This window comes from Lissotriton helveticus, chromosome 2_1, assembly GCF_964261635.1.
Source record: "Lissotriton helveticus chromosome 2_1, aLisHel1.1, whole genome shotgun sequence".
NCBI classification, from domain to species: domain Eukaryota; kingdom Metazoa; phylum Chordata; class Amphibia; order Caudata; family Salamandridae; genus Lissotriton; species Lissotriton helveticus.
Genome location: NC_136059.1, coordinates 360,515,209 through 360,538,266, shown reverse-complemented (window position 1 = coordinate 360,538,266; position 23,058 = coordinate 360,515,209). Strand labels below are relative to the sequence as shown.

The window sequence follows — 23,058 nt, the reverse complement described above, 5'->3', positions numbered from 1 at the left end:
CAGATTCAGTAAAGGGTCACAAAAAGTCATTGCGCAATGAGCAACCACTTTTTATGACATTTATCTTAATACATCAAGCCCCTACCATGTATTTGCATCAACATTTTATGGTTTTCAAACCTCAAACTTAACCCATGGTGATGAATGGCTTTGGAATGTAAGCTATCTAAGGAAATATCTCTTTCTCTTTGTCCTTATTTGAATTCAGCTTTTTGGAGAATTTGCAGAACCATTCAAGCTCTCTGAGTGCAAGCTTGCAATTATCCATTGTGCTGGCCATTCAGATCCCATTTTGGTGCAGACGTTGTGGCAAGAAATCATTGATAAAGGTATGTAGGTTTGTAAACTAATTATACAAAGTAATATGTTTAAAAAAAATCTAAAAAAATGTTGCATTGACCATTAATTCTCCAGCAAGTTATGTGTCCCAAATTTGTTTCATTTATAATAGTTCTTATCATTCAGGAGACCAGAAAGTTATATATTTCTGCTATACATTTGCACACTTTTCCCCCTTCTGCTTCTCCCTTGGTCCTCTTTTTTATGCATTAGATGTGCAACTAGCCTCCAGAGAGAGTGGGAATTTTGTTGTTGAGTCTGGTGAGTCTACCCTTGCCAGGGAACTATTGTTACAGGTAATAACATTTTTCTACCACAGGCTCCTGCCTAGATTCATAATCTTCGGATATATTGTCATTGGCCAGGAAAGAGGATTGGGATTATAGGTAATTACAAATGAGGCCTGGTCCACATTTGGGTCTGATCTAGCCATTATGTTGCAACAATAATATGGGCAAACAGTTTGAACTGACTAGCATGCCTTGACTTTGGGCATTTCCAGCAAAGAAACATTAACACAACTGTTATTATAGAAGCCTTGTCTTTTATTGAATTGCCTTATAGAAGTGCCCAGATGGTTCCAGTTTGTCCTTTCTCTCTCACTATCTGGAAGGCTGATTGCAGAGCACACTAAGCCCGCAAACATTAAAGCAACAGCACATTAAATGATTAAAATATCTGTACAAAGTTCATAAAAATACAAGGAAATGAAGAACGTGTATACTATAACCCAAGTCCACCACTGTCCCAAATATGTGCTAACATTATCACTTTAAAAAAACTTAATTCCACAAGGGACCCTACTTCAAACTCCAGGCCCTCCGATAACAAACAGAAATGAAAATTTAAAAAATTTGGAAAATAATGGTGCCTACCCTTTCTCAAACAACAAACTTTTGCAAAGTACTGTATTGAACTTACTTGACTTTTGCCAAAATTGAAAGATTCCAAAGGTATCAGTAAACAAGTACTCACACCAAGCTACATATCCCATGCACCAATGTGCAGGACGTCTGCGCACCAGCTCCCTGATGTGAGAGGATATCCAGTGTTACTAAGAACTACTCAATAATGGCCTTTACATGGAAGGAGGCACACACCAACAGTGACTCATGGGAATCAAGCCTGGCACCTCACTAAAAAGAAACCGACAAACGTGATTATACAGAAGGTGAGATGTTGATAGAAGAGGGCACACATCCATCCCGGTTTGACAAGTTGCTCAAGAGGCTTATAACTCCCAGTTCTCTGGTAAAAATGGGCGAAGCCCTGAAATCATGACTTGTACTCTGTATGCACACTAGATCTAATGGAAAGTACTTTTACCTCTGCAGACTAGACTCCTAGAGAGCCCATTCAGACACACATTACTGGTATCCTCACAAAACATGTTTTCAAATATAACGTGCTCAAGCTAATGATTTTTCACAATCTGTAGGCACTACTCAAGCTGTAATACAGATTACTTCAACAAGGTACCCTTTCCCTTTCATCGCTTGGCAGTTGGGTGGGGTCATTCTCACACTGTACCAATAGCGATTTCATTATCCTCCTGTCTAACAATAGGCCTAGCAGTTCCCAGTCCTGATGAGACCCCACACTTACCAATGGTCGAAACTTGTCAATAACACTAGCCACAATAGTGTTAGGCTTAAAACTCTCCAGTGGAAGATACTGGAATGAAAAGCGAAAGCAAAGCATATCCTCCTCGCAACACTATTGCCCATATCCCTTGTTAATTTTTGAGGCAGTGTGCAGACAACACTATTTAAAGGACACTTGACCGTACTGCTCAGCGTGAAATATTGGAAATGGTATTGCATTGCTATGATGATTAGCTTCACTAGTATTCACTAATTGGTGACAGAAACCGGCGACTGTTGCACTTTTTGAACATTTGGTATGATTTACGCTTTAACGTTGTGTTTCTTTCTATGATTTAACAAATATGCTTGCATAAGCCAATATATAAGAAAAGCCTTATTGATCAATTGATTCACAGATTTAATCTCCCACACCCAAGTACTGTACGTGACCCTCACAGGATGTAACTTATTTGTGTATGTTTGGTATTTATTAGTCCAACCATCCATATACAAAGGAACCACCACCTCCCACTAGGGCGTATTGCTACTAAAACAATTCCAAAATGGTCTGCTTGGGTAAAAAATTAACCTGAAATGTTTGTTGATCGCTTGTGTTAAAAAAAACTGCCGCTCATGTTCATGCTGATCGGGTGTGTACGTGCTTCTCATGTTACGATTTCCCCCCAAATGGGATTTTCGTTATGAGACATGGCATAATAGCTGAAATTACATGTACATTTTGGTGGCAAATGTATACCTATCAACCTCTTGACTTAAATTTGCAGGGTATGTTAAGTCTTTAAGATGGTAATCCCATTAAGGTGATCAGAACGTTGTCCACAAGTGTAGCATTGCCACTACTCCCCTGGACAGAGATTTCAAATGTATTGAAACGTTTTTCAAAAGAATGTTCTCCTCGGCTCATCTTCCCTTGAGGTCAGTCAATGACAGCTGCCTCCTGGTTGGTGAAATCTCATCAGCTATCCCTGAAGACATACGGGCTTCTTTAATACAAATTATTTCCTAAAGGGCTTAACTTTTGATGCTTCCTTCCTGATTGCAAAAAGGCAGACTTAGTCCTGGAGCATTTTAAAGAGAGCCGAGTCACTGTGTGCTCTTTAAGCCTTCAGCACCAGTCTAGCAATCCTCCATACAGTATTGCCTTTTTCGGAGACATATAACCAAACTATAGAGAGTCACTAAGTTTGCTGCGAAATAACCCCCACAAGGTGAAGAAAACAAACTTGTTTTCTTATATAACCCTCACTCACCAGTGTTGCCAATTGGTGGCATGCTTCATCACCGGGTTCATCCTGTTTCGCTGCGGAACAAGGTATGCTGTGACCAACGAATTATGTGGGAGCACTTTTGGATGTATTAAAATGGTGTAGAATAATGATAATAGGAGCTGGGCGGGGGCGGGGGGGGGTTATTTAATCTGGAAAGAAAAAACTTAAAAATATCTGTCTTGTACATAAACTATTATTTATTCTGGCCTCTAGTTGGTATGATTAAAAACAGGGAGAGTCATCTCCACGGTAGGCGACTAATGGAACGGGGGGACCATAATACCATTTACCCAACTTCAACTCCAAAATGAATTAGGCCCAACCGAGACTTATAGATACACGCAAATAAGACATGCATTGCTAGCAGTGATACCGCAAGATACCGAGGTCCCAGACTCGGCTCATCTGGAGGACCGTCTGCTTACTGACTACATGCAAAAACAGGCCACGTCCTTCACATACAGAAAGCTAATCAACAATCTACCAGACCCGACGGTCACACTGTGGGGCAGATGGGTGACAGATGTGGGGGACCTGGATGACTCAGAGTGGCAGGAAACCCTGGCTTCGCCTAGGGAGGTGGGAATCACTGCAAGGCTTCGGTTAGAGCAACTTAAGATCTTGCACCAAGTATACTACACTAGGACCCCACTACATAGAATACAAAGGGCGCAACATCCATACTGCCTTAGAAAATGCGGGGAGGAGGGATCATTTATACACACAATGTGGGAATGTGCAGCAATAACCGACTACTGGCGTAAGGTGCTGCGTACAATCTCACAAGCGATAGGGGTGTCACTCTTGCCTGAACCACGCAGATGCCTGCTCAAGATATGGGAGCCCAACGGCCTTACACGGCACGGGCATACTTGGGTCACGTTGGGACTCATGGTCGCAAAACGGAATATTGCACAGAAATGGGGGGCAGTGGAAATACCAACATTAGCGACCTGGTGCAGAGACATGGATCTGATCATGGTCACAGAACGGACAGTGTATGCCAATCGAAGAGCCCCCGAAAATGGTCTAAAATATGGGCAGCCTGGAATACCTACCGGGGGGACATCTGTGACCCAATACAAGAATCTGAAGGCGACAGCACAGACGAAGAGTGAGGACGAGATGGTGGGAATGGTGGGGATGGAGCTACTGAACGGGACGCTGCAGAAAGTATGGATGGCTATTGATCACACAAAGGCATTGTACTTGAATGTATATAACCTGATTACACCATGTGCTTCTCTGTATACTGTCATTATTGCTGATAGATTGAAAGAAAACAATTAAAAAAAAAAACCAGGGAGAGCGTAGGCTGGATAACTATGTACCTGTCTTTCTAAGAGTCGACATGTTCCAAGCCGTTCCCATGGCTTTTCATTGATACCACTCCTATATCCACTTCCCTCCTGAGGCACAGCCGGGAGCACCTATTTTTTAAACTTTGAGAGTCACAATACTTTGTTGTTGTTATTTTAAACTCACCTTAGCTCTCTTGGCACTGCTAGGACTCTAAGCCTAGTCCTATCTTCACCGCGCAGCGGACTCAGCGCTGCCGCGGGCTTGACCTCAACAAACACTTCGTTCCGCCATTGCCGGCGACCCACGTGGCAACACCCACTTCAAGGCCACGCCCCCCCCCTCGCCTCCCTCTTCTTATTATGTGTATTCACCGGAGGCGCAGCGGGCGCGCCGTTGCACGCCAAAGGCGCGCCTAAGGCAAGCCCGTCTACGCCCGTCATCGCCAAGACATCGCCTCTCGCCTGTCCCCCTGGCCAAACTACACAGGAAATCTACCACTATGATAGAGATCTCCTTGTCGCCCTGAACCCTGGGAGGAGCTGCGAGAGGATATCGGGACATCTCGGAGAGACATGCCTTCAATGTAAGTCATGTCACTTTTCTACACCCAGCCCCTGTCTACCTAGGCGCCTCTCAGTTGCGCATAAACAAACCCCTCTCACCATCCTACAACTTAATGTTAGGTCTCTCTTCAAGCACCATCTAGAGGTTAACACTCTCTTACTCGAGGAGAACCCTGACATTCTCTTTATCTGCGAAACCTGGCTACATGATGATATGACTAGTGTTTCTAACCTCACGCTACCAGAGAGCTACCAAATGAAATCGATAAATAGAGACACCAGAGGTGGCGGCATTGCTGTCATCTACAAAAAGAAATTTCTCTGCTCCTTTACCAAAGAAAATATCTCGAGCTGTGAAAGTGCTCGCTTTAAGATCACAACGGGCCCCCATTTCTCCCTATCTGGCCTTTACATTTATCGACCCCCCGGACCTACGTCTACATTCACTGAAGCTCTCCTTGAAGTGGCAAACTCCCTTGTGGTGGGCTCAGCAAACTTCACCATACTAGGAGACCTTAATCTCCATTTCGACCGGAACCAAGACTCCATCATTAAAAACCTTCTGGCCGACCTGTCAGCCCTACAACTCTATCCTCTGATCCAGGACGCTACCCACTCTGCTGGACATATACTAGACCCTGTCTTCACTAACATCCCAGAGACTATAACAGAGGCGCCCAAACCCATGGGATGGACAGACCATTACTTAATCAAATTCACCATATTGATTAAGGAAACGTTCAACAGGGCTGAGCCTTCACGCCGCCTAAAAAGATCATGGCACAAACTCTCAACCAGTGACCTGCACTCCACCTTAGGAGAATTCCATTAAGAGGCACATATGAACATCAATACAACATATGCTGCCTTCCATGACTGGATCACTCAGGGACTAGATGCCCTCATCCCTCTTAAGTGGACTAAGGGACGCAGTTCCCCCTCCAACCCATGGTATAACAACACCCTGAAATCCATGCGGAAGGAATGTAAGAAAGCTGAGAGAGCCTGGAGGCGAGAATACGACAGAGACAAAGCTTTCTATCCGTCCAAACAAAAGCTATACCACAAAACTATCTGTTCCGCACACGCCGCCTTCTATGCTGAAGAAATTAATTCCAGCCCTAACCCCGCCAAAGTTGTTTTCAAACTAGTAGAAGAACTGCAGAGTAGCAGATCTCCTTCCACCAGCATTACTTCTGCGCAGCAATGTGAGGACCTTGCCACATTCTTCATTGAAAAAGTACAAAAAATCTATAAATCTTTCCCACACCACTCTGCTACATCACCCAGCTCCCCTATACCATTAGTAATGGCACCACGATGATGCACATACCTGAAATTTCTCATGAGGACCTCACTAAACTATGTAGGAAGGTCAAATCTGGTTCCCCTGCAGACCCAATGAGACCGGCCCACTTCATCGAATCCCTAGACTTTTTTTTACCCTCCCTAGCATTCATATTGAATCTTTCCTTCTCCTCGGCCAGTGTCCCGACTGCTTGGAAACAAGCGTGGGTCTCTCCCATTATTAAAAAGCCGACCCTCGATCCTTCCAAACGGGAGAATTTTAGACCCATTTCATTGCTCCCATGGCTGTCCAAACTCGCAGAGGCCCATGTAAACATCACCTTGTCTAAACACATGGATCAAAATAACATCTTAGATCCATCTCAAAACGGGTTTAGGCCGGGCCACAGCACTGAGTCTGCCCTCCTAGCCACGTCGGAACATCTCCGGACGATACTTGATGCCGGTCAAAGTGCTGCGCTGATCCTATTGGACCTCAGCGCTGCCTTTGACACGGTATCTCATAACATTCTGTTAAATCGTCTGGCTACTGTGGGAATCTCAGGCCTTGCCTTGGAATGGTTCCGCTCTTTCCTGAAAGACAGAACTTTCCGGGTATCAGCTCCTCCATTCCTCTCCCAGTCCCACTCCATCGGACAGGGAGTCCCTCAGGGCTCTGCACTCAGCCCATCCCTTTTCAACCTATATGTGCAACCACTTGCCGCAGTAGCCAGAGAATGGACCTCACGCTGGTGTCATACGCCGATGACACGCAGCTGGCCATCACTCTCATCGAAGGTCCCTCTACTTCTGCCGCAAGGTTCAGAGATGGTCTGGCTGCTGTGGCCCAGTGGATGACGGACAACTGCCTGCAGCTTAATGCAGGCAAGACGGAGGTGCTGCTCCTCGGAAAGAATACTAGCCACTGGAACCAGCACTGGTGGCCTTTGTCGCTGGGCACCATACCACCCCCCAAATCCTTGGTCAAAAACCTAGGCGTCTGGATGGACTCCTCACTTAACTTCCAGACCCACACAAAAAAAGTAGCGGCCACCTGTGTGGGCCTGTTGAGGAGCCTCAATCCCATACTCTGCTTCTTCGACTCCAAGGTTCGCCAAATGATTGTCCTAGCCACAATTCTCTCCCGCTTGGACTACGCCAATGTCTTACTTCTGGGCGCCAACAAAGCGGAGATAGCACGACTGCAACGCGTGCAGAACACCGCGGCAAGAACCTTGGTCGGTCTTCCCCGCAGATGTTCAGCCAAAGCCACAATCCGAAAGCTCCACTGGCTACCCATTGAATCTCGAATCCAGTTTAAAACTCTCATCATGATCTTTAAAATCCTTAAAACTGGACGCCCAGAACTTCTCCGGCCACTCCTCACACCTTATGTGCCACAGCGCAACCTGCGCTCTCTAGGCCAACATCTACTGACGGTCCCCCGCACAAAGCTAGCCCGTACTGGTGGACGCTCTTTCAGAGTGCTAGGAGCCAAACTTTGGAACACCCTGCCAGTGAACATTCGCTCTTTGGAAAATCTGTCTGCCTTCCGGAAAGCCGTCAAAACCTACCTATTCCCTTACCCTTAGGCCTCCCAGCTTTCTTTTCCTTCTGTCCTCCGTTGAGTTTCTGTGGTTCTCTAGCGCCGGGACGCCTCTTTGCTGGGGCAGCTGTTTGCGCTTTATCAAATAATAACATAACATAACATAGTGCTGTTGGCGCTAATCACGCTCAAATACTTTGCATGCTACATATAAGAAGGTAATAATGCCTACCTGGTATTTGCTGTTTTATTTAGGCAGATGTTGTGCTTCATGAATCTGCCGGTGGTCAAGGTGATATTATAGTCACACTTACATCAAAGCATCACCATGGCCATTCACCTAACGAACAGATACGCACTTGGTTCCGGATATCCGCAGCGGAACAGGATGGACGCGATGATGAATCATGTCACTAGGGGTCAACCCTGGTGGGCGACGGTTATATAAGAACACAAGTGTTTTCTTCACCATGTTGACTGTTATTTCACAGCAACTGAGTGGCTCCCGATGTTTTGTTTATTTATCAGTAGCAGGACGAGCCTCTCTGTCCCTCTATCTCCTCCTCATTTTTTGATAGCTTTTCGGAGGGTGTGTTTGGAATGTACTCTGTCAGGCCCTGCCGCCTTAACATGGCGTACAACCTCTAGAGGTCAGCCTGTGGACCCAGTAATTAATGACCAGGTCATCAGGCAGCATATGTCCCGATACCCCGTCCCTCTGGCAACAGTCTTAAAACTTCTTTAATGCTCCCTTACTGTCACACAGCCATCCGGTAGGGGTCAGGGTCAACCACTTCCTTGAGAAGTTGCCGAAACATACATCAAACAGGTGAGTTCTTCAAATTGTCCTATAGGCTTACACCCTCCCATTCCACTGCCACCTAAACCAGAGCAGCTTTTCGGTAACCATCTGTCTTTTTTTCACCAGGATCTGCAGGCTCTTAAGGCCAAAAGTGCCATACAAAGTACCGCCTTGGAAGTGGTGTCTCAATGTTATTCCCGCTGTGTCCTTGTTTTCAAGTGATCCTTTGTTTGCTTTTGAATATCTGAGCTCTCAATTCTTTTCTGCGCAAGGACACATTCAAAATACTCACCTGGGCTTGGTTTCTTCAGCCCAGAGACTGGATGGTTGTGTTGGACATTTAGGACTACTATTTTCATATCCCCACCCACACATGCTACCTGAGGTTCATGGTGGGCCATTAACACTTCAATTTGCTTTGAGTTTGCTGTACTCCCTTTGTCAAGTCAAGTCATAAGTCAAGTCATAAAATTTATATAGCGCACTACATACCCAGAGGGTTTCAAGGCGCTTGGGGAGGGGAGGGGGGTTATTTGTCAAATATCCACGTTTTAAGTTGTTTTCTGAACGCTAGGTGATTCTGGGTGAGGCGAAGGTAAGCGGGGAGTGAGTTCCATGTTTTGGCAGCCAGGTATGAGAAGGATCTGCCTCCCATGGTGGTTTTGTTGATGCGAGGGACAGTGGCGAATGCTTGGCTGGAAGATCGAAGTTGGCGGGAGGGGGTGTAGAAGGACAGTCGAGAGTTGAGGCAATCTGGTCCGGTGTCGTAGAGTGATTTGTGTGCGTGGGTAAGCAGTCGGAAAGTGATCCTCTTATTGACGGGTAGCCAGTGGAGGTCTTTAAGGTGACCAGAGATGTGTTCGTTGCGTGGGATGTCTAATATGAGCCTGGCTGAGGCGTTTTGGATTCGTTGTAGTTTCTTCTGTAGTTTGGCGGTGGTACCTGCGTAGAGGGTGTTTCCGTAGTCCAGTCGGCTCGTGACCAGAGCATGGGTGACTGTTTTCCTTGTTTCGGTGGGGATCCAGCGAAATGTTTTTCTGAGCATGCGAAGGATGTTGAAGCAGGATGAGGATACGGCGCTGACTTGTCTGTTCATTGAAAGTGAAGAGTCCAGGATGACGCCAAGGTTCCGTGCGTGGTCTGTCGGGATGGGTGCTTTTCCGAGGGCTTCCGGCCACCAGGAGTCGTCCCAAGCAGAGGGGGATTTACCTAAGATGAGGACTTCTGTTTTGTCTGAGTTCAGTTTCAGACGGCTTTGTTTCATCCATTCGGCGACTTCTTTCATTCCTTCGTGTAGGTTAGTTTTGGCGGTGCTGGGGTCCTTGGTGAGAGAAAGGATCAGTTGAGTGTCATCCGCGTAAGAGATGATGTTGAGGTTGTGTTGGCGGGCGATGGTCGCGAGGGGGCTCATGTATACGTTGAAGAGGGTGGGGCTGAGTGAGGATCCTTGTGGTACGCCGCAGATGATTTCAGAGGCCTCGGACTTGAATGGTGGGAGGCGGACTCTCTGGGTTCTTCCGGAGAGGAACGAGGTGATGGGCTCACCAGTGCCCCTCAGGTGTTCATAAAGTTGAGGGAGGTGGTCCTTACCCATTCTAGGAAGTCGGGAATACCAGTCTTCCCCTACCTCCTTTACTGGCTATTGAAGGCTGAATCGCCACTGTCCGTATTGAACCACCTCCAGGCAATGGTGGACCTGTTGACATTGTTGTGATTCTTGATCAACTTCCTAAAGTCACACATGACTTCTTCGCAGAGGCTCTCTTTCATCAGATCCATACTGGATAAGGTGCCCTATCGGGCCTTTCCTTCAGGCCAACAAGTTCAGCACATTCAGGCTATGATCCCAATGTCTCTGCATCAGTCCAGGGTCTCAGCGAGGATGTCTCTGAGGCTTCTTTGTCTGCTAGCCTCCTGCTCCCTGACTGTGGCACATACAGGCTTACCTGACTGTGGCACATACAGGCTCTACAGTGGTATCTAAAGCTCAATGGGCTCAGCATCAGGGAAACCACTCCGATTCCATCCGTGTTTCTGAGGAGACTACAAAAGATCTGCAATGGTGGTTGCTTGACACAAATTTGACCAATGGCAGACCGCTCTTCCTACCCCTCCTAGAGTTGGCGGTGTTGACAGACACGTCACTACTGGGTTGGCGGGGGTAATCTGGGAGAGGTGGAAATCCAAGAACTCTGCTATGCAGCAGAGACCCTTGTCCACATCAGTTTGCGGGAGTTGCCGAAGATTTGCTTGGTGTTGAAGGCCTTCCTGCCCACCATGGAAGTGAAGTTGGTGCAGGTTCTCACAGACCACACCTCTGTCATGTGGTACTGTATCAAGCAGGGCAGGGGCCTATCCAGGAGTCTCTGCCTCTGGAATTGGCTGAACATTCATGCCATTCCTCAGGTTGTACATCAACTTGCAGGATCTTTAAATGACACACCCAGATGTAGTGTACAGTGTTTTTCAGCCGTGGGGAGAACACTGGCTTGATGTTTTCAACACCTTGAGAAGGTACAACTGTTTTGTAAACTGGAGTTCACAGGAGGGCTCTCAATCAAACGCATTTCGTGCTCCACTCCATGTGGATCATGTCTACTCATTATAGCCACTGCACCCTGTACTGCTCCAGGAACACCCTTCAACTGCTCCTGCCTCATGTTCTGAAGATCAATCAATCAATCAAGCTTGGGTTTATTAAGCGCAGCTACTGGCCCGTGGGGGGAGGGGGAGTGCTGGTTCCTAATGATCTAGACGATCCGTTGAAGAGCCAGGTCTTGAGGTCCTTCATGAACTTGGAGAGTGTTGGTGTCTGTCTGAGGTGGAGTGGGAGGGTGTTTCATGCTTTGGCCACGAGGATGGAGAAGGAACGGCCTTCTGTTCTGGTCTTCCTGATGTGGGGCACCGTAGCAAGGGAGAGATGGGCTGAGTGGAGGGATCCTCGGGGTGTGTGGAATGAGTGGCAGTAGTTTGAGTATGCTGGTCTGGTGTTGTGCAGGGCTTTGCGGGTGAGAAGCTTGAAGGTGATTCTCTTCTCGATGGGGAGCCAATGTAGTGTCTGCAGGTGTTGGGTGATGTGGCAGTGGTGAGGTAGGTTGAGGACTAGTCTAGCGGATGCGTTCTGGACGTTCTTGTTGATTCCAGTGTAGAGAGCGTTGCCGTAGTCGAGTCTGCTGCTGATGAGTGCATGGGTGACGGTTTTTCTGTTTTCACAGGGGATCCATTTGAAGGTCTTTCGAGGGAGTTGGAGGATGTGGAAACAGGAGGATGAGACAGCGTTGATTTGGCGGTACATTTTGGGTTCGGAGTCCAGGATGATTCCGAGGTTGCTTCCGTGGTCCATGGGGGAGGGGGAGTTCTCACCAGGTGGTGTTCCTGGTTTTGGGGTGTGGACCCATGAAGAGTACTTTGGTTTTGTCCATGTTGAGTTGTAGGCAGCTGTTCTTCATCCACCTGGCGACTGCTTCCATTCCTTCTTCAAAGTTGTGTTTGGAGACATTGGGTTAGTTGGATAGAGAAAGGATGAGTTGGGCGTTGTCTGCGAAGGATACAATGTGGAGTCCGTGGGATCAGACGATGGGGGCGAGCGGGCCATATAGACGTTGAATAGGGTGGGGACTGATGGAGGATCCTTGGGGAACGCCGCAGGTCGTCGGTGGGGTATCCAAGAGGATGGGTACCCCACCTGGAGGATGGGTGACCTGCTGCGTTCTGCCGGAGAGAAATGAGCGGATCCAGTCGATGGCCTAGGCCCTGATCCCTACGTTTTGGAGTCTGCGAGCTGGGGTTCGGTGAGACTGTGTTGAAGACTGCGGAAAGGTCCAGGATCAGGAATTACCAGGCCCAAGTCAAGCCAGTGGCTTCTGATTTGGTGAGCGAGTGTGGTACCCAGAAGTTCTGGTTCTGAGCATATCTCCTCTGATCAGGAGACTCTTTTATCACAGCAGCAGGGCAGGGTCTTGCACCCAGGCCTGCGCAACCTGCTTGGAGATTGAGCGGCAGCAGTTAATCTTCTTTGAACTCTCATCCAAAGTCGTTGATATCATCTTGGGAGCCAGGCTCCCTTCCATGAAATCAGTGTATGCCGGGTACTAGGATAAGGTTGTGGCTTGACATTGTTAGCTACATTTGCAGATTTGCTGTTTGTTTCGTCTTTGGCCTAGCCAGAACTGTTAACGGCTACTTGTCCGCCCTCTTGGCCTTTTTACTTTTGACTGATCAGCCATCTCACCCACCACCTGTTGTGATGAATTTCCCTAAAGATTTGCCATGCCAGTTTCAGCTAAAGCACTTTGTGACGCCACACTGAGACTTAAATGTGCTTCTCACTTTCCTCACATTTACCACTTTCGAACCAATGCCCAGTTGTCCTTTGTGCCTCCTTACCTTAAAATTTGTCTTTCTGGTTGCCATAATATCAGGCCGCCATGCAAGTGAACTTCAGACCCTCTCAGTTCTGTCTCCTTATTGCACCATTTTCCCAGATAAACTTATGTTATTGACTTGAGCAGCATTCCTACCAGAAGATGGTGACGCCCTTTAAAATAGGACAAGACATCACTCTACAGACCTTCTTTGCTCTGCCTCATCCCTTGAAAGAGGTAGAGAGACTCTATCTCTTGGACCTCAAGAGATAGAGTCTGAGCTTTTACATCAATCGCTCCAAGGAACATCAGGTGTATAATCAGCTCTTTTTGGGGTTCTTTGATGCATACGATGGAAACTCCTCTTTACTAATATCTGCTACGCATTGGCTAACAAGCAACCTCCAGAAATTCTACAGGCTAATTCCACTTGAGCTAAAGCTGCTACCATTGTGTTGGCACTTGGAGTGCCTGTCCTGAATATTTGTCAGACAACTACATGGGCATCAGTGTACACCTTCATGAAGCACTGTTTCCTTGACGGGTCTGCTGGGATGGGCATTTTGCCTGTTCAATGCTATGGTACTTTTTAGTCTCTTGCATTTCACATACCCACCACCTTGGGAGGTAGTGTTCTGGTATACATTCACGAGGTGAGGAGTCTGCAGTTAGATGTATCCATCAGAAGATACTCTATCTGATAGATTCCTTACCTTAGAATGACCCCCATGCGTCAGACTGGATCCGGAAAGTTTTTCGTCAGCAGTACACACTGTGACACGCCGCCGGCCTACTCACCCTTTCCGGGTCCATCGGCGACGCCTGCACAAGTGCAAGAGTTTCTTGCTGCCATGGCTGACTCTTTGGACCGTCTGGCCCAGCCGGCGCGCCTACGAGCCCCACGGGCCCGACTCGGGGGTACTGCTCTTCCAACGCCTGTGGCTTCGGCCCCAGCGCCGCTGGCGACTTCGGCCTCATCGCTGCAGGGCTTCCTCGGATCCCGGGCTACACCGGTTGACCTTATAACACCTCCACAGGTGTCGATCCTGCCTCTGGCACCACCCACGATGTCGTCCGGTACTACCGCCAACGTCGTGCCCGGTTTCAGTACGGATGCGGTGCGGGAACAGCATCGGTCGACGCCGTTGGGGCCTTTTTACCCCTACGTCCGTCCTCCTTATTTTCAGCCTGGTTCGCAGACTTCGGAGGAAAGGGAGGACTGGGAGGGTCTGAGGACCCTCTCACGTAACAGTGTGGTGATGATCCGGACTGGGCAGGGGATTTGGGGGATGCCAGTGGTCTAGACACCTCGCCTGACCTTGGCATGCTGTCTCCTCCTTCTGTGGCTACGGAGGAGGGAGCAAGTTACGCAGTGGTGTTGCGTAGGGCGGCTGAGGCTCTCCACCTCGAACTTCCTACAGTGGCCGTCAGGACTAACCTCCTGACAGAAGTGCTTCAACCAGCGACAACCTCTACGGAGCCCTTGCTGCCTTTTAATGATGCACTGTCTGACGTTCTTTTGGGCACTTGGTCCAGGCCCAACACAGGGGCCATCGCCTGACGACCCCCTCTTTCTCTCCCAACACCCCACCCCTGAGAGCTTGGTTGTCCAAGCCTCTGCATCCCAGAGCGCGTTCCCTCCCCACCCCCCTCCCCCCAGGTGCTGCCCAACTGTCCAGAGGAAGCCCAGACAGTACTCGCCCAGGCTATTGCAGCTGGGAGGGACGCAGCTAAGTTCACCATACGGTGTGGGCTTGATACCGCCGACTCGCTAGGCAGGGCAATTTCCACGATGGTGGCCCTTCAGCGCCATGCCTGGCTGAGAACAACTGGTTTCTCGGGGATGTCCAGAACACTTTGATCGACATGCCCTTTGATGGCATTCGCCTGTTTGGCAACAAAGCGGATAGTGCGTTGGAGCGCTTCAGGGACTCACAGGCTACGGCCAAGTCCTTGGGCCTCTCGGCCTCCTCCGCCTTCTGCTTTAGGCGCCTTTCGTGGCCACGGATGGGGTGCCCCAATACGTTCATTCCAGATCCACAGGCCTGCGCAGGAACAAAATCAACGCGCCTGCGGACGTGGGAACCGCCGAGGCGGTACTGGGGGCCAGCTGGTGGGTCAGTCCACCTCCACCCCCGCAGCATCCACTTCAAAGCCTTCCTGGTCCGACCTTTCAGGCCATCAAATGCCAGTGGGCGGCGCCATCATCTCCTCCACTGGCGCAACATCACTTCAGACAGGTCGGTGCTGCAAATAGTCCGAAGGGGCTACTCCCTCCCCTTCGAGACTACCCCTTCAACCATGCCACCTCGGTACCTCCGTATGTCGGGGGACCAATTTGCACTTCTTCAGCAGAAAGTCAGTCCTCTTGGCCAAGGGGGCTATTGATCCCGTTCCTGGGCCAGAAATACGTTGTGGTTGCTATTCCCACTACTTTCTGGTCCCCAAGAAGGACAAGGGCATGCGTCCTATCTTGGAACTCAGGGACGTCAACAGCTTCCTCTGCAAGGAGAAGTTCAAGATGTTGACGGTAGCTCAGGTCTTGTCAGCTCTCGACCCTGGAGACTGGATGGTAGCGTTGGACTTGCAGGAAGCATATTTCCACATCCCCTTCCTGCCGGCCCACCGGTGTTACCTGCAGTTCACGGTAGGCCAGGAGCATTTTCCGTTTACCGTGCACCCCTTCCGCCTTTCAACCGCCCCTCGGATCTTCACGAAAGTGATGGCGGTGGTCGCAGCTCATCGGCGCAGATCAGGGGTTCCAGTCATTCCCTATCTCGACGACTGGTTGTTGAAGGCAGGCTCGCCCCAGGCAGTCGTCTCCCACCTCCATACTATGGCCGACCTCCTGCATTTGCTGAGGTTCTCCATCAATGTGCCGAAGTAGCACCTGATTCCTTCTCAGAAGCTCCTCTTCATCAGAGCGGTTCTGGACTCGGCGCAGTTTCGGATTTATCCTCCTGAGCAGCGAGTCTGGAATATTCAGGCTATGATTCCGATCTTTCGGCCTCTATCCCGGGTTTCGGGCAGGATGACCTTCCGGCTCCTGGGCTTGATGGCCTCCTGCATCCTGCTAGTGGTTCATGCCAGATGGCATATGCAGGCTGTGCAGTGGGACCTGAACTTCCAGTGGGCACAGCATCAGGGCAACCTGTCCGATCATGTCCAGATCTCGGAGGGCACTGCACGACAATTGCAGTGGTGGCTCACGTATCGCGATTGGGGCAATGGCAGATCAATCTCTGTTCCCCAACCGTAGCACACAGTGCTGACAGGCGCGTCCCTCCTGGGATGGGGCGGCCACATGAATGAAATGAAATGAAATTAGATTTCTTAAGCGCATGGCTGCCCAAGAGCGTCCCAGCGCTGATACACACAGCTAGCTTCCAAGATCCTCGGACAACGGAACTCATACATGGGAGAGGTGAAGATCAGGGGCCTCTGGTCTCCGGGGGAGTCCCGGCTTCATATCAACCTTCTGGAGCTTCAGGCGATCCGACTTGCACTGAAGGCATTCCTTCCCTCTGTCATGGGGAGAGTAGTGCAGGTGTTCACAGACAACACCGCCTCCATGTGGTACTGCAACAAGCAGGGCGGGGTGAGGTCGTGGACCCTATATCAGGAGGATCTGCCCCTCTGGACATGGCTGGAACATCAGGGCATTTCCTTGGTGGTTCAACACTTGGCAGGTTCGCTGAACGCCAGGGCAGACAAACTCAGCCGCCTGTGTATGATGGATCACGAATGGCTTCTGAACACGGACGTGGCACAAGGTCTCTTTCAGCAGTGGGGCGAGCCTTGGTTAGATCTATTCGCCACCGAAGAGCACGCGCAATGTCATCTGTTCTGCCCGTTGGAATTTCCAGGCGGCACTCGCTAGGTGACGCCTTTCGTCACGAGTGGAGTTGCGGTCTACTATACGCCTTTTCGCCTATAACACTTCTACTCAGAGTGCTGAAGAAGATCAAGCTGGACCGGGCCCAAGTCATTCTTATGGCTCCAGACTGGGCTCGAAGAGTATGGTATCCCGAGCTACTCGGCATGGCAATCGATCCCCCGCTCCGACTGCCTCTGCAGGAGGGCCTTCTGTCGCAGCAGCAGGGGAGGGTCCTCCACCCAAACCTGTCCTGCCTCCACCTCCTTGCGTGGAGATTGAGCGGCTGCAGTTGACTTCTTTTGACCTGCCTCCTAAAGTTTGTGATGTTATGTTGGCAGCCAGGCGTGTCTGCACTAAAACGGTATACGCCTGTAGGTGGAATAAATTTGTGTCATGGTGCACAGCAAAGGCTGTGGATCTCCTTTCTGCCCCTCTTTCAGAGGTCCTTCTATTTTTTTTTCTTTGGCCCAACAGGGCTCTGCTCTGGGCTCTGTCCAGGGCTATCTCTCGGCCATTACAGGCTTTTTATGGTTTACAGATCAGGCTTCCCTTTTCCAGTCCCCTGTTGTAAGTAGATTCTTGAATGGCATTACTCATCTTTTCCCTCCTGTTCCTTTCATAATGCCTCAGTGGCACTTGAACCTGGTTCTGACATATCTGATGTGTGCTTCCTTTGAGCCGCTTCACAACTGTCCTCTACGTCTTCTCACTTTAAAGGCTGCTTTCCTGGTTGCCATCACCTCTGCCAGATGAATGAGCTCCAGGCTCTTTCTTCAAAACCTCCATTTCTAACTGCCCATCCGGACAAAGTTGTTCTACGGACTCGTCCATCTTTTCTGCCGAAGGTTGTCACTGCCTTTCACATCTGGCAGACCATCACTTTGCCCACCTTCTTTCCTCCTCCGCATCCCTCAAAAGAGGAAGAGAGGCTCCACCGTCTGGCCCCAAAATGTGCGCTTTCATTCTACCTCAACCGCACACAACAGTTCTGGGTGGATGACCAGCTCTTTGTTGGCTACGTGGGAGCCAAGAAAGGTCGGGTCGTGCACAAGCGGACCATCTCTTGGTGGGTCGTTCTGCACATTTAGGCTTGTTATTCTATGGCTAAAAGGGAGCCTCCGGTGGGGCTGCGCGCCCATTCTACCAGGGCGACGGCAGCCACTACGGCTTTGGGACGGGGAGTACCCTTGCATGACATCTGTCAGGCAGCTACGTGGGCCTTGCTGCACACGTTTACCAAGCATTATTGCCTGGACAGCCAAGTCCGGAGAGAAGGTTTCTTTGGCATCTCTGTTCTTCAGAACTTTCTGGTGTGATCTTGGTTTGCAGACCCTATGTGTTTCTTTCAGATGCACAAGTTACTTACCTTCGGTAATAATATATCTGCTAGAAACATTAGTAGTGATAGATTCCTTACCGCCCCACCCATCCTCCCTGTTCTGCAAACTGATTTCAAGGGTTACGGTCATCCCTTTCAGGGCCCTAGTTTCATGGCACCAGTGGTCAGTTTATTGCATGGCTTTGCGTTCCTGGCGCAGAAAGTCACGTACAGAACTGATTTCAGCATGCATGGGAGCGTCTAAGTAGCCCCAGCGGCGTCATGCCGGCGCCAACGACGCACTCGGAGCCACATGACGATGCCTACCGATGCGCAGGTGTACTGCTGACGAAAACTTTCCGGATCCAGTCTGACACCTGTAGGTAATTCTAAGGTAAGGAATCTATCACTACTAAGGTAAGTAACTTGTGCAACTTCAGATTCCCCACTGCCCTTCACGTTTTTTGGAATACTCTTCTTCCTATCTGAAAAGTTCTCAGTTTAGCAATTTACCCACTCGGTTTTCCATTTTGCTGATGGTCTCTGCGTCTGAGGACGTAGACGAGCTTACTAAAGAAACTGACATCATGCATAAGTGGTACTTATATATGGCTCCACTCATCACTTCTACAGCACAATGTAGTTGATGTGGGGTTGCGCTATGCCATCTATGCGGCGCGCAAGAGCACTGCTTTTTGAGTTTCCTGATGCAATCTGACGCCTGCCTATGTTACCAAGGTGAGAATCACAAGATGAGGAATCTGCAATTAGTTTCCACCAGAAAGAGCATTACTGAAGGTATGCAACTTGTTCTCTGCCCCTCTTCAATGTGGATCCAGAATTCTCTGGTTTCACCAAGAAAATTCCTATACAGAATGACGGCAAATAGGTAAAATGTCTCAAATTTCAATCTTGTCGAAGGTGTTGTCAAGTCTTTGCCAGATCCTTTCGGAAGGAAATGTTGATCATTTTTCGTGGGTGACCTCTATCACCTGGGCCAGTTTCCAAGGGTCGGCATATGCCTGGGAGTTTAGTAACTGCAGTGGGCCTGACCCCAACGCCACCCAGCTCCATGCCTTCATGGGTTCCGGCCTTCCCCTGCCTATCATGTGGATAATCCTTGTGTCTTTGACACCATCTAGGACATTGTCATATTCTCAGCCCTCTGAGCAGATTTTGGCATTGCTTCAATCTCCAAAATTGGTAAAAGAAAATGTTTTTTCAAGTTGATATGATGTCTCTCTTGCAGAGCACCTACCTATGGCCCAGATCAGATGCCGGTATCCTGGAGATGTAAAGTGGAGATTTTTAGCATGTAGAGCAAGATAACTTGGATGTAGACAATCTCCTCCTCTCTTAAAATACAGACTCTGAACTGTACATAGAGCTGTAAATTGCTGGTGACCTTGATACAACCCTAGCCGAAGAAATTCCTCACCCATCTAGACCTTCTTTGGAAGAATTCTTTTCTTTGGCCTCTGTGATGGGGAAAGCAGCACAAGCAACAGAATTGCCCTTACCCACTGTGGAGGCAAAGACAGCTTTCTGTGCGAAATCCTGAGAACATTCTCTGCGGTTTCAGAACTTTTGCTGCTGCACAAAGTGATGCAATGCTGTTGCAGCCAGTTGTGACTGCCTGAGTGAATCCCTTTTTTAGGTCGAGCATTCGAGACCTCTTGTATATACTTTAGTATATACTTATTAGGTCGAGCATTCAAGACCTCTTGTATATACTTTAGTATATACTTATACACTATAGTATATACTTGTATGTGTATGTACTTTGTGGGCTCTGGAGATCAGCCCTAGTACTTGAATGCTTCTGCTTAGGGACTTTTTTTCAGTTCAACTGGCTCTATTTAACTGACTTGATAGAAAACAAACAGCAGAGGTCAGTAAAATACCAGAATCACTTTAGCATTCTCTAGATTCCAGTCCATAGAAATTGTCTTCCACGAGCACCCGTAGACAATAATATTTTTTTCAAATCTTGTATTTTCAGCGATATGACCACCGAAGACCCTGATTTTATATTAAAAAAATTAGCTTGGACTATACCATTTCCCGCTGAAAGCCAATATTTCTCTACATGTGTTCCCGTACCTGGCATGTCACACAGTTTGATGCTTACCTTCCCTCCATGTTATAGAACAGTAGATGTTTCAGCACCCAGGCTAATATGCTACATAGCTAAATACATATAAAGGTCCCAAAGGCGAGACAGATTGCATTGCAAATGCTTGATAGGCCTAGTAGACCAAATACAAATTGTACAACTCTGTTGGCCTTTGCATTCCTGATCTCAAATTTCTGTTCTGACATCTGTCACTGGATTCTAGGGTGGTGCAGGCCTCATGTGCCAAATTAGTCTGAACACCTTCCCTGTGACCTCTTCACCCAATTAGTTGAAGAGTATTGACTTTAAGAGTAGAAAAATGCTTTGCCTCAAGGAACACAGCTCTTTACATTGCCAATTTCACATGCTTTCTTGTTTGAAATGCTCACACCTTCTGGGAACTTGTGAAAAGTTCTGTAATCGACTTTCCGGCACTCATTGGAGAATCCATTAATGGATCTGGTCAGCGATGGTTTGGGTGCATCCAAGCAGACTTTGAAGTACCGCCTGGATTTTGATGACACTGGCTGAGACCATGGAAGCATTGGTCACTTTGCGTTGACGATCGTGGATGCTCTCCACTTTCTTTGTAGGAGCTTTCCAGGAGACTAATAGACATGCTCTTCAATGGCAAGGAAGGTGATTTCTCTGTGAAACATTTTTAAAAAGTCAAGCCGCTTCATGCTTACTGTAGCTATCCTCCCTAATGAAGCATTTCCACCATCAGTACTGTCAATTCCAGTGCTTCTCCAGTGGACTACCTTTGTGGCAGCAGCAGCCTTCCCAGCCAGTCCAGACCCTCATCAGGTATTACACCATTCAAGGTACAGGTTGACTTAAGAGAAGCTAACAACACCAACAGCAGCAGTTCGATTGTCTGCCATCCTAGGCCTGATCTGCTACCTCAAACTCACTCTCTGACTCCTGCCCACTGGGTAGATGCGTGTGTTCTCCAACTTGAGCACCGTTTACAGATAATAGATTGCTGAGATTTCTAGTTGTTCCACTTCCATAAATGCTACACCCTCCTTATCCTTTTCTCCCCACCCGATAGACCTCCCTCTGTCGTAGGCTGGGTACAGAGAATGTTCTACTGGATGGCAGGTGCCTCTAAGGTACGTATTGGTACACACAATTGTATTCTCGATTGCGGCATTTGTGGTGATTGTTCTTGAATAACTACATTTTGCAATAGCATATGATGCAACCGGGTGGGCTGCAGTTGCCATTAAGCAGACTCTCAATCAGATTTTTCTCACAATCAGGTGGGTGAGAATTTTATCAAAATATAAGAGACTTTACAGGGCAAGGATAGGATTCAGGAGGAGTGGCGCTCCAGGTCTTAGAGTTCTGTGTTCTTTGTCTTAGCAATTGGTCTGGTTCTGGGTTTTCTATATCCATTGTTGTGAACTGCTCCAGTTATTCTTGTAAGGGTTGTTTCTGATAGATTTCACCTTGTGAATTTCCCCACGTGCCAGACTACGTCTGGAAGCTTTACAGCTTTACTTGGTCTTGTGCAGCTCTGCATCACCTGTGCCTTTTTTAGCGTTCAATGTGAAGTCGTGGCCCCTGTGTATGCCCACCTCAGCGCGCTAACATCAGTTACTTTCTTTCCTCACTTTTGGACACGGATCTGGAGATAATAGTGCTGTCTATGACAGACCTTTTCCCTCAGGAGAAAAACATCCAAAAAGCATATGAATGATTGTGGATCAGAGATTCTAGGGGACTCCCTAAATGGTCACATGCACAAAAACAGGTTATGAAACATAGCTATGTGGTAGCAAAATGTGTTCAGTGGTTGTAGGGAGGAAAAGATCAACACTTATAAGAGGACTGAAAGGAAGGTCCTGCTTGGAAATGGCTTCTGGCTTGCTCTCTTCGAGCCTTAGCATACCTTCCCGTTTCTTTCCTTGAGGTGTTCATCTATTCCTCACTGTGCACTGAATTTCCTAGACCATAAATGTAAGTAGTAGATTGCATCTGTTTCTAGTCCACTGAACAAGCTCTCTGGTCCAGCATCTGAAACCCACTCGTCCTCCGTGTTACAGGTTGTAGATAATATTTCAGTGTCGGCATGTCATGAGGTAACATGCCTTTGCCCTTGTCTTCTGGCTCAGGGGAGGAATGAGAAATGCACGTCTTAAAAAGGAGTTACATTTTATGGTCAAGTTATGTTTCCCATTGCTTGTAGTCAGATAATGTGATTAAGACAAGCAGTGTATCTACATAGACCATATAATGCACAGAAGTCTGATGTTATAGTTTATATCCTACATGATAACATTCTTAAATGGTTCTTTCAGAGATGTGTGACAGTCTAGCAATGAGCTCAGCCGATCGAATGCAAGCATTGAATGGCAAGATGGTATTACTTGGAAAGATCTTTGCCGGCACGCCTCGCTATTTTCCTCTCGGTAAGTAACTGAAACACAATAGAATTGTAACTGTTCAGTCTTTAATTTTAGCATATTTTGACTAAGTCAAATCTCTTTATTTCGCTTCATTTACATAGCATAAAAGAACATATAAAAACAAACAAACATTTAAAAGCAAACAATCAATACATTTATATACCCAGTGCCTCTCTAAAACCTGTATCCACAAATCCTTTTGGTATGCCAACTATTTTGCGATTGATCCTAAAAATGAATCGAAGGACCATTTCA

At 48.1% G+C, this 23,058-nt stretch overlaps 1 protein-coding gene and 1 long non-coding RNA gene across 3 annotated transcripts in view; one reads left to right on the top strand and one right to left on the bottom strand.

Moving 5' to 3' along the window:
• The window catches only part of LOC144817980 (uncharacterized), a 347,207-nt gene that overhangs the window by 24,619 nt on the left and 299,530 nt on the right, over nucleotides 1–23,058 (bottom strand). The window lies entirely within an intron of this gene.
• NUP155 (nucleoporin 155) overlaps nucleotides 1–23,058 on the top strand; it is an 898,957-nt gene that overhangs the window by 675,411 nt on the left and 200,488 nt on the right. For both annotated transcript variants that reach the window (XM_078674974.1, XM_078674975.1), the window contains 2 exons: nucleotides 209–329; nucleotides 22,696–22,806. In XM_078674974.1, the coding sequence (XP_078531100.1) occupies nucleotides 209–329; nucleotides 22,696–22,806 (232 nt within the window). The remainder of the gene's footprint in view (nucleotides 1–208; nucleotides 330–22,695; nucleotides 22,807–23,058) is intronic.